Source organism: Solanum dulcamara, chromosome 11 (genome assembly GCF_947179165.1).
Source record: "Solanum dulcamara chromosome 11, daSolDulc1.2, whole genome shotgun sequence".
Lineage (NCBI taxonomy): Eukaryota > Viridiplantae > Streptophyta > Magnoliopsida > Solanales > Solanaceae > Solanum > Solanum dulcamara.
This window is the reverse complement of record NC_077247.1, coordinates 48,890,096-48,902,204: the sequence shown is the minus strand read 5'-3', so window position 1 is coordinate 48,902,204 and position 12,109 is coordinate 48,890,096. Positions and strand designations below refer to the sequence as shown.

The 12,109-nt window shown below is 35.3% G+C and overlaps 1 protein-coding gene and 1 pseudogene across 1 annotated transcript; one reads left to right on the top strand and one right to left on the bottom strand.

Moving 5' to 3' along the window:
- LOC129874004 (uncharacterized) lies at nucleotides 1-10,413 on the bottom strand. Its single transcript, XM_055949212.1, has 8 exons — nucleotides 10,042-10,413; nucleotides 2,289-3,052; nucleotides 1,972-2,160; nucleotides 1,734-1,842; nucleotides 1,573-1,631; nucleotides 1,279-1,483; nucleotides 856-1,188; nucleotides 1-344 (listed from the first exon to the last, which is right to left on the bottom strand). Exons 1-8 carry the CDS (start codon nucleotides 10,184-10,186, stop codon nucleotides 208-210), a joined length of 1,941 nt encoding a protein of 646 aa, XP_055805187.1. The 5' UTR covers nucleotides 10,187-10,413; the 3' UTR covers nucleotides 1-207.
- LOC129874005 (L10-interacting MYB domain-containing protein-like) lies at nucleotides 5,861-7,079 on the top strand (annotated as a pseudogene).
- Nucleotides 10,414-12,109: the final 1,696 nt, after the last annotated feature.

Sequence of the window (12,109 nt, the reverse complement as noted above, 5' to 3'; positions counted from 1 at the left end):
TAATACTCAACATTTTCTCAATACAACTCCAAAAATCCCAAAGTTAGCCACCATATATGCAAGAGTATACACAAACTATATAATCCAGTATTCACCAAAATCCTAACCAACCTCTCTACATGCTAATACCAATTGATCCTATAGTAAAACAAAACACAAGCAGTAATATCAAATTCAGTGTTTTTGAATTTCATGTAGTTTCCACAATCAGTAGTATCTGGGACGAGGTGGAGGGTATACCCCATGATGCTGTGCTCCGGAAGGAGGGTATATCCCATGATGCTGTGGTCCAGAAGGAAAATTTCCATGTGGTGGCCTTGGAGCTGGAACCCCTTGAGGAAAGCCTAACAGAAAGGCAGAACAAGTAAAATAAGAACTTGTTTTGTTCTCTTTAACAACAATGATTATGCCAGAAATACATGGTGAGCCTATGCTATACATGAAGAATCTCAATCCAATAAGCTAAATAATAGTTTGAAGAGTTCTCTCCAATTAAGTTTCTGCTGCAGCTGACTTTTTCTTACGACAAATATTGTTTTCTACATTCGACCAGTCACTAGTAATTACAGCACAAGGTCTTATCCTCTTTACCACAGCAGAAAAATTTGCAAACCAAGTCACCTTCAAATAGTTAAGGCAAATAATGCAATACACCACACATTCACTCCCCTCTTACAATCAGGTGAACTGCCATGTCACCAATTAGTTATGCCAAACTTAAACAGCCATACTACCAAAAGTATTCTACACGTTTTCCAATGGTATTCTCATTCCTAGACTTTCTTTAGGGAATAAGCTATAAAAATGCAAGTAACATGAAAATGGAGTCAGAAAAAATGCAATAGACTAAGTTACCATATGGTGTTGGCATCATCGATTCAAATGCAGGTCCTCTCGAGTCAGGTGGCAGATATCTAGGACCACCAGACGTCCTCAGGTAGGGATCATTCGTGCTTCTCTGGTGTAACTCAGCAGCATTCCAAGCTCCAGAACCCACATGAGGCTCATAGATCCCTCCATGGATAGCTGCTCTAGCTTCCATGTCATATCCCCTTGAATCACCGTAGGCACTGTGACTTCCATGGTGACCAAAATCACTTATAGGGTTGTAACTGGAAGGGGTTGAGTAGAAGGTTTCATGAGGTGCTTGAAGTGGAGGCTGAGCATACGAACTATTTGGTTGTCCACCTATCCAAGGTAAAATAGATAAGCATGGGGTTTCCAAGAAATAATAAGCAAAACAGCGATACAAGTGTCACAAAGAAGAAGCAAAAAGACCTGGTAAATTTCTGAGACTCTCTGGTGATGAACCACTGTACGACTGCCGGTATGCCTCAAAAGGGTACTGCATCGACGGGCTATTATGTGACTGCACAGAACTTTCACGAGAATAAGGGGTAACTTCCCTCTTTGAATTCAAATTTTCTTTCATCTCATCTAAGCATCTCTGAGCCTCCGCTCTGTCAAGTTCTCCAAATCGTACCTAGGACAAGCAAAAGAGAGGACAGCATGAATGAGAAACATGAAGGCAAAAATTTACAGAATTCGTATTGCACTTCTGAAATTATTCACCTCATCAAAGTACTCATCTGCTCTAGGCATATCTATACTCGTGGGTAAAACAAAATTCACTGCAAGGTAAATATCATAGGTTACAACAGAAAAGAAGAAATAATATAAGATAATAGATTAGAGAGCTAGAAAGTGTGTGCGAAATCCAATCTCTGTGGTACCTAACATTTGATTTACTGCTTCAGCAGGAACTTCTTTCCCCATTTCTTTGAATCGCTTCTCACCACGGAGCTTGAGCTCTTCAGGTGTTGGAACAATCACAACAGCAACCTGATTCAGAGGCAAAACAAACAGAGATATTAGGATACTTCAATTAAGACCTATTAGGAAAGTAGTCAGCACAGACTCTAGTCATCCTAAAAGTGCTCCCTTAGTGAGAACTGAGAACAACATCTGTACCTTCTTATAGTTCGCAAAGGGCTTCAATTTGCGCCTCCGAGCATTTTTGTAGACATTTGTCTGATCTATTATGAAATTACGAGGAATCTGGGAAGCCCTAGACAAAAGAGTGTTGAATATACCAGTAGCACGGTCCATTAAACGTTCAAATCTTTCACCATAGTTTTGTTTGCGCAGCAAACCAGGAACCTGTTAAGGAGATGAATTACTTGTTATGGAAATAGCAACTCAAGCACAAGTTTTCCTGTTTCATATAAATGAAAATCACCAGCAACACTCTATTTTAAAAGAAAAAAAGGCGTAGTAAAATATGATACCTTCATTAGATCCAAAGCTAAATTAGTCCCAAGCAAAACATAGCGCTTTTCTGGATGTTCCTTAACCCATTTCTCAGCCCAGGTACTCTTGCCGGAAGCAGGTAGTCCTACCAGCATCATAACTTCACAATCACACAGATTCGCAAAACTAGGGCCTGGAATGGCTTTCCCATCTTCCATGGCACAAGACCATGGTTTATATCCTTCTACAGGAGCTAGTCCATCATCTATGCTAAACTGCATATGCACAATTACATTTTTAAGCAACACATGAGGGAAAAGAGCTGAATGCCATTGTAGATTTTTCATTGGACAATCCACCACTCCAAGACCAGTTGGACCTGCATTAAATTGCTTTGATGTTCCCAGCCATTTCCCATTTTTAGAGAAACCTATGGAAGCCAGAGGGCTGGACTCAAGGTTAACACAACAAATTATTGTGTCACCAACCCCAAATCTTTCACCATAATCAGAAAACCTTCCTTGACTTGAAAATTTTCCAGTACCCCCAAACCCAAAACTGTGCAGGGTTTCCCCAAGGTTTCCTACTGCATCATCTCCCCTTGAGATGCCAACACGACAGACATGTTGTTGATCTAGTGGTGTGTCTTCCATGTCTACGGGCTGCTCTGAAACAATTTTGCAACCAAAGCAGTACTTTCCTCCAGTGATTCCCATATTGGCTCGAGCACCTGACCAACAATATGCAAATCCTTGTTCATAAAGCGCTGAACCTAGTAGTCCATTTCCTTCAACATTGAAATCTGAAAGATAAAACAATCCACATCAAAATACAATACATTGATGAATAGACAAAAAAATTACACCTTCAAATAAAGACACATCAAATAGATGTGCCACTGGCTAATTGGCTCTCTAATATTTGCTAGTTCTCCCATCCCCAAGTCCAGTCTCAAGTTTAAAAAAGTAGTCCAACTATAACTCAGGGGAAGAAAACTACGCACGCACAGGCAACATATACACACCTAAACATGGACAATTGTTATACCTACTACCAAACAAAATCAGAGTTTTGTTCAACGATAAAAGGGTAAGTCACAAGGAAGCGCCATACACCAATACATAGGCTATGATTCCAGGAACAGCTAACTAAAAAGAAGACAAAGTAAATTTTGGAGAAACTGACAAGACCCTTCAGCCGAGCCAGATATTCATGCACAACATAAACTACATGGTCGCCACAAAATTTCCGGAGCTAATAAAGTAACTTTCATGTCCTCAGCATTGTCTTTGGAAACGTAAGCTGCAATAAATCTAGCATAGTCCATTTACCCAAACACACACGCCAACCCCCCACCATCCGGGATTATTTGGGCACAATACCGAATACTCGTGAAAATTTTCTTTTCAGCACTTGTTCCCACAAAAGATTGCTCATAAAACCTATCCTGACCTTCCGGTTCCAATACGCAATATGACTCAACTAATAGTAGAATCTACCTAAGACAAAGCTGAGTTCCATAAACATAAGTCTAGAGGAACTAAAAGTTGTTCGCAGTGTATCATAAACATAATTCAAGATAGTATCTTTTCATGGAAAATTTAAAATCCATAGAGGAATTATTGTAATCCTTTCTATTCAGCAATTATGCACCTTGCTAGCCAATATACCCCATCCATTAAGAAAGAGGAAATACAAATTATGCTTATGCACTCTTTAAAAGTTGACACTAAGCTTCAAGCACTAGCATTGATCCACATTAAAAAATCGTATTGATGCCCTTAAAGGTGACTTGTCAAACCTCAACAAAATTCCATCTTTCATCTTTGGCATATTGAGCCCGTTTGGATGGGCCTATAAGTTGGTCAAACCAACTTATAAGCCCTTTTTAGCTTATTGAGTGTTTGACTAATGTTAACTTTAAGTCATAAAGTTCTTAAAGTCACCCAAAAATGAAAAGTTAGGATTCCTAACTTTTTTTTTTTGAAGTGCTTAAAGCCATTTTCTTTGACCATGAAAATTACTTTTATATCCCTTATATTTTAACTAAATTTCCAAAGTACCCTCTTTATTCTTTAACCCTAAAGTTCACATCTATTTTCCTATTTCTTCAGCCAAAGTCCACCAAGAACAGAGACGCCAATAGCTATGGCAATTCCGACAGCGGAGAAAGTGTAAGGTGAGATCTGTATCATAGCTCTGGACCACGAGCTTGATGCTCCCACAACCGCCATTGTTGAAGCTGCTGACATTGTGAAATCTGATTTTGCTTTGGTTTCTAACAATTTTCTCCTTTGTCGATCTTGAGATTTCTTCAGTTTGGGTGAGAGAGAGAAGGGGATTGAAGAGAAGACGGAGACCAACGTCTGGAATTCTCCCACCAACAAGATCCCTCTGCTTCTTCCTCTGTCACTCCACTATCTCTCCATTGTAGATCTCAGAAATTCCCCTTTGAGGTAAGTTAAATCTCTGTATATCTTCATATTTGAGCTTCTTGTTCCCCTTTTTTTTTGTTGAATGGAATGAAAAGAATCATTTTTAGACAATTTTGGTTAGAACCATAATTTTTCTTTAAAGGATTGTTCATTTGGTTGTTTAATTACTGCTTCTGTTAGTGGTACTTCATAGTTTCATATTTGAGCTTGTCATTCCATTTGTTTTGGTTGAATGGTATGAAAAGAATCAATTTTAGACATTTTTGGTTTCATTTGGTTGTTTAATTTCTGCTTCATGTGTTCGTTTTCTAATTCATGAGGTGAAACTTTTTTATCTCATCTTGTGTCCAGAGGAAATTCTGTTATAGTTTCTCCAACTTTTTGGTAATGGTAGCAGGAGGTGCATCTAGTAGAGATGTAATATGCTTGGATGCTTGTGGCATGACATTGACATGTACATCCTTGCCCCCTTTTGGCAAATACCTCTTGTGGCATCCTGCTAATTTTTTTCTCAATCTTTTTTATTACTGAGTTCCATATTGGGATGTTCTTAGCGGTTGCTTGTAATGTGATGCTCTTAGCAGTAAGTCCAGGTAGGTTATAGGAAATGTCCTAATTTTAAGGATATAATTCATCTTTTAATTTGAAATTTAGTCATTTGATTGCTTATATGTTAGCTTTAGGATAAGTATGAGTGCATTCTTTTATATTATCTCAGTTTTTATTGAAATATATCTAGCAAATTAGCAATGACATTGGTTGTTTCATGCAAAGTTTAAGGTTGATTGAGTCCTTTTTTTTGGCAATGAAATTGAGCTATAATTCTTGAAATATTGAGTCAATTGTTTGCTATTTATGACTACACGAGTTCCTTATTATGGATGTCAAGTTTCTCTAAATTTTCTTGCTTGCTATACACAATGCAATATGTATGCTATATATAACTTGAGTCTGTGAAATAAACAACTGAACCATTTTTCCATAAATATGTGCAGATATCAATTAGAAAAATGTATTTTTTACATGTGATCACCTAAACAGTGATTATGATTAATGAAATTTCTTCTAAAAATGTGATCTTTACCTGCACCAATAAAAATAAATTCAAAATCCTTTATTCCTCATCTAATCAATCAACTACCCAACAAACAAAATATTTAAGCACATCACTGCTGCGGCTGCGGCTGCTACTTCCACTTCTTCTTTTGATGTTGCAGAGTTCATGAACGTTTATTTCTCCTTTCTTCAAATTGTTTACATTCAATTATGCCGGAAACTAGTAAAGCACGAAGTAATGCTAAGTGGGATGATGATGCCAACAATAAATTTATAGATTTGTTTGAAAATGAGATTAGACAAGGACGTAGACCACACACTCATTTAAATAGAGATGGATGGAATAATGTTGTCGAAGGATTCAATAGAGTCACGGGAAAAAACTACGATAAAAAACAAATGAAAAATCGTTGGGATAACATGAAAAAAGATTGGATTCTTTTTAAGAAGTTGATGAGAGGGGAGACAAATTTAGGATGGGATGCCACGAAAAATACAATTATGGCAGATGATGATTGGTGGGAGCGAAAAATTAAGGTACATCTCTTACATTTTTCTATATGTCTTTCTTTTTTCTTTCATTGTTAAATTGCTTGGTTAGTTTAAAGTAGTTTTTGATTTTTTGTCACAGGAGGATGATCGATACAATATATTCAAGAAAATAGATCTTTCACTTATATGGTATCGCTATGATGCGTTGTTTTCTGATGTTGTTGCTACTGGAGAAAGAGCACGTGCAGCGAATCAAGAATAAATGTCTGGCATCAGAGTAGATCTTGATGAAGAAGGAACAAATATGATTGGTGGCTACGACAAAGAACACTTGGTCAATCCTAATGATGAAGGGAATGATGGAAGTGATGATATACAGAATGTGGATTCTATTATATTTCCTAAGCCGTCACTTAAAAGACGAGGCTCAATTGATGATACTGGCACGGGCAATCAAGTCAAAAAAAATAAGGCAAAATCTGGTGCGGCATCATTCAGAGAGGATATACATTCTTTAGTGGAGTTTATGTCTAGTAAAAGAACTGCTATATCCCCTTCGGTAGATGATCCTGTCATCGATAAGTGTATGAATATGTTGGCAAATTTTTCTGATATTCCTTCTGGGAGTGGAAAGTACAATTATGTTTGCAACATGTTTCTTAAGAAGGATGTACGTCAACTGTTTTTTAAGATGGAAACTGATGAAGCTTGGAAATCTTGGTTGGAGTATAACTATCAATTACACCTTGAGAAAATGGGATGATTGCATTGCTATGGTTAAATGTTTTTATTGTTTAATGTTCGAACATTATAGTTGTGCGTGTAAACTTTATGTATTGTTAATGTTGTGTTAATGTTGTGGTTGTGCGTGTAAACTTTATGTATTGTTAATGTTGTGTTAATGTTGTGGTTGTGCGTGTAAACTTTATGTATTGTTAATGTTGTGTTGACTTTGTGGTTGTATCCTTAGACCTTATCGTTATTGTTGTTGTGTTGGCTTTAATGAATGTGGGAACTTTATATATTGCTGTGATTGTTTTTCTTTGATGGAATAGTAATTTGAGATTTACAATGTGATTTTTCGAAGATAGAAATGAGTGCAGTGAAACGATGGAGTTTCTAAAAAATCTTGAAATTGGGTTGTTGGAAAAACTTTCATTCTTTACTAATTTGAGGCATTTCCATTTTCAGTTAAATGGAGAGTTGGGATATTAGCAATGTGGTATCTCCTCATTTAAGTGATTTGTTAGATGACGAAGATCAAGAACTAGAAGAGATTCCGAGAGAGCAAAAGGAGTGGATGGCTTTATGTCATATAACAGGTAAATACATTTTGATGTATTGTGAAAGATACCTATGCAAAGAACCTTGTCGTACATCAATGCGCTCTGGAAATGAGTTTATCCAAGAGATATTACGAGGAAATGAGACTCGTTGTTATGAAAATTTCCGACTGAAGAAGGCGGTGTTCATTGATCTATCCAATGACCTAACTGATAAATATGGACTTAAACCCACTCGTGGACTGTCTATACATGAAATGTTAGGCATATTCTTGATGACTTGTGCACATGGAGTTGGAAATCGAATGATACAAGATATCTTTCAACATTCTGGAGAGACAATTCATAGACACTTTCATAGTGTTTTAAAGGTCGTTTGCAAGCTTGCAAGAGATATCATTCAACCACATCCAAATTATAATGATGGTTGCGATGCTCACAAGCCATGTAAACAAAGATATCTCCCTTTCTTTAAAGTAAGTAACCCGTTTATGATAATTTGTTATTCTGCATTGTAGCTAATTTTAATTTTTTTTATAGGCATACCCCTACTCCCCGACCAAATTCCTCTCCTCAACCAACCTGACGTATGTACACCCTTACTAGTATTGAATATATATAAACTTTTTTTTCTACCGTCAAATTGTCAATATATAAAATTAAATTCATTTAACTAAGATGCTTTACTAGTTATAGCCACTGGCCAACTGTATTAAATTTCATTTAACTAAAAAGTGCATGACATACTAACTAATTAACACAGAACAAAATGCACCATGCCTTACTTACTTAAATTAGTAGTTTAAATATTAATGATTAAATAAATCAACGTCACATAATTTGTTGAAATGTTGTGTTCAATCTATCTCTTCTATAAACATCACAATTTTTCTTTGACTCAATCAATTCAATTAATACCCTTCTAAACCTTCTTAATATATTTGCATCAAGTTGACCAAAATATGGCATATTACTAAAAATCTCTCTTAATTTACATTCACTTCTTGTAGGACTGTATTGGAGCAATTGATGGCACACATGTTAAAGCTAGATTACCGCAAGGTCAAGAGATACCATATATTGGACGTAAAGGTTATTCGTCTCAAAATATTCTTGCTGTTGTTGATTTTAATATGTGTTTTACATTTGCATGGGCTGGGTGGGAAGGAGCATCTCACGATAGTCGTATATTTGTTGAGGCCCTTCATAGAGAAGTGCTCAACTTTCCACATCCATGCGGAAACAAACATTATCTAGTTGATTCAGGATATTCACACATGAAAGGATACATGGCTCCATACAAAGGAAACAATGTAAGATATCACCTAGCTGAATTTCGCCGCAGTGCAACTCGACAATTGCGAGAGCCAAGAGGATGCATTGAGAAATTTAATTATTTACACTCTTCTTGTAGAAATATAGTAGAGCGCACATTTGGCGTTTGGAAAGCAAGATGGTCTATTTTGAGAGACATGCCACACACAAAGGGACATCGTACTTGCTACTATGGCCATTCACAATTATATTAGAAAGAAATGCAATGTGGATGATGCATTCTAAACAGCCGAGAATGAGAGCTATATTCCATCGGTTGATTCTAATGATATTGGCACAACTTCAAGAGCTAACAATGTAGATGTCGAAGATGTAGGAGAACAAAATGATGTCTATTGAATGGGGTTTCGTGATATGATTGCTAGTGACATTTCTAATGCTTGATGCTTGTATTATATGAATATTTTCCACTTCTTGTATTTATAGTGGAGTGGTTTCGGTTAGAAACAAACGATACTAAAGTAACCACATTACTCCAACAAACTTCATTAGAAAGCGTGAATGAGACATGTATTTATAAAAAATATAGTGGAGTGGTTTCGGTTGGAAACAAAAGATACTAAAGCAACAACATTACTCCAACAAACTTCATTAGAAAGCGTAAATGGGACATGTATTTATAAAAAAATTAACTTAAATAAACATTTTATAGTGGAAGTGATTTTACATTATAAATTACTTTTGATTAAAATCAACTTTAGAGTTTAAAAATCTTTTAAATCAACTTATTATGGTGTTAACAGCTTTAAGGGTATTTCAGTCATTTTGACAGAAAATAAGTGCTTTAACAGCAATTGTTTGCCAAACACATCAACAACTTATTTTCAGCATAAGCATTTTTATCCAAACACTAAACTACTTATTTATAAAAATAAGTTTCAGCACAAAAAAGATCTAAAAGTAAAAGTTTTTTTTTTAAGCCCGTCCAAACGGGCTCTATCTTTATACCCAACAGAAACGATTTCGGGTAACAGCTTTTCACAGTTAGGTTTACCATCCATTTGAAAGAAAAATTTAATCATACCAATCGAAACCCTTGACCAAAAAGCAAAAATGTTCCCCATATAAACGAAGGTTAAACAAAATTAGATAACAGAGTGGTAAAATTTGTCATACGAAAAGGGTATCCACAAAAAATTAGTGACGATTCAAAATGTAAAGGAAGAAAAAGGGGAGTGTGATGTTCTTGCCTAAGTCACAATCGGCAGGGTTAAGGAGAACTCTGGGTGTAGCTACTGGAAGCTGTGATATAGCTTCTTCATCTTCATCAACCTTTGCTTTTTTCTTGGTATGAGGTTCATCAATTATACAAGAATCACGTTTCTTCGACGCCATTGAAGCGATTTTAGGTTTTCCTCTTCCGATTCTTGAGAGAGTATACTGAGAACAATTTAAGACTAAATTCCCTTTTTTGGATGCTGGAAATGCCTGATATTCATATGGACTCGGTTTATCTTTTGTTTTACAACTATTTTAAGAAAACAAAATTACACGTGTAATTTTTCTTTTTTCTCTTTTATTCATCTTGTGTGTTACCTGTGAATTTTTGTCACGATTTATCTGGATTTGTGTATGGTAATGTCATTAATGATGAGGCTCGAACCCTAAACCTTTATGATGTAATAACTGTTGCCTATTAGATTTTATTTTCACTTCATGTTCTCGAATCTGAGAATTTGAGGACCAAGGAATCAGATTCACCCCGACTAACCTAAATTCGTTTGAGTTATTCACATGAATGTTTTTATTTTGAGGTGATCTTTAATTTTATCCCTAAATTTGATGGTCTTTAATTTTTATATCATAATATGTCATATATGACTTATGTATAAAAAGACATAACAAGTTGGATCATATATACTACATCACTTAAGTCCTATAGAACTTGTGTCTTAATAGGCAAAAAATCAGTTTCACAATCTACAAGTTATGATGGAGGAGACATAACTTAATTCTTACAAAATTTAATTATGTCGTAGGAGCTAAAAAAAATTCTTAACTTATGTTGAGCGGATTAATCATAGAAATACTATATAATTCATGCCTTATTATTTAATTCCTACAAAACTTATACTAAGCGAGGCAAAATTCTCTAAACGTATGTCGAGCAAATTAGGTCATAAATCAGGACATTTTGATCTGTAAATTTTTATTAAATGAGCAGTATAGGCAAAAATTGAAGACCACCCTAAAATAATGACAATTCATGCAAAAACCTTAATTGAATTTGTGCGTTGTAAGATCTCTTAAAGGAGAAAGTGTTGCCTATCAGATTTTATACATTTTTTTGAAGGTGAGGGTGACTATCAAATCTGAGATCTTTAATTAAAAATATAGGTGTAATTTCATAAGTGGATATAGGAGAATAGTATGTGCGCGGACTTTATCAATATCTCGTAGAGATAGAAAAGTTGTTTCTGATAGACCCTTGACTTAAAATAAAGAATATCCAAACAATTACTAGGAAAAGAAAATGCAGAAATGAGAATAGCAGCAATGAGATAATGTGAAATAAAGAGTAGAATTCAACATACAAAGAAAATAACAATAATGACAACAAAAATAATATGATAATCGAAGCACGTGCACACACTAAAAAAGTGATAATCGAAAGCAAAGCATAAGAAATTAAGAAGATAGTGTTAATACTACTGGTAAGAGAAAAGGTCCAAAGACGACCACCAAGTATTTCCTCCACTGAAAAAGAGAATATGTTCAACCATCAACTAATCTTCTATCTTAATCTGAAACCTCCAAACTCTTCGATCTAAGATCATGTCCTCGAATTATAATTCTCCATAATTGGGGAGAACCTCATCTAATTTTCTAGTCAAGGTAGTACCTTGGACACCAAGTAACTAAGTAGTGTCCTTGTAATTCCACTATTACTAGTGCCCCATAATTGACCAATTATTAACTTGTAATTCCACACTTAAAAACTTCGGTTGATTGGACTATTCACACAAAAAAAATATATTCTATATTAGAAGTGATATGCTTTTTACTAAAGGCGAATTTACTTTTAAGAATGAAGGAGCATCCTAGCGCCCACAACAATTTTGGAGATGAAATAGTATTTTGAAAGAAAAGGATATTGGTTTTGTAGTGTCACTCTTACCGGCTATTGAAGATGAAAAAAAAGGAATTTTGCATTTCTTTAAAAATCTGTAATAGCTACATTTTTAAAGAAAAATGACCAAAATGATCCTTAATGTATGGATAATGATTTATTTTGGTCCTTAATATATTTTACTTGAT

What these genes read in the sequence shown, in the direction of transcription:
- LOC129874004 (XM_055949212.1), bottom strand. Translation starts at nt 10,186, where the DNA reads ATGGCGTCGAAGAAACGTGATTCTTGTATAATTGATGAACCTCATACC. An exon ending in TAGCTTTGGATCTAATGAAG is followed by an intron (nt 2,161 to 2,288) that starts GTATCATATTTT and finishes TCTCCTTAACAG; the next exon opens with GTTCCTGGTTTGCTGCGCAA. An exon ending in CCTTTGCGAACTATAAGAAG is followed by an intron (nt 1,843 to 1,971) that starts GTACAGATGTTG and finishes CCTCTGAATCAG; the next exon opens with GTTGCTGTTGTGATTGTTCC.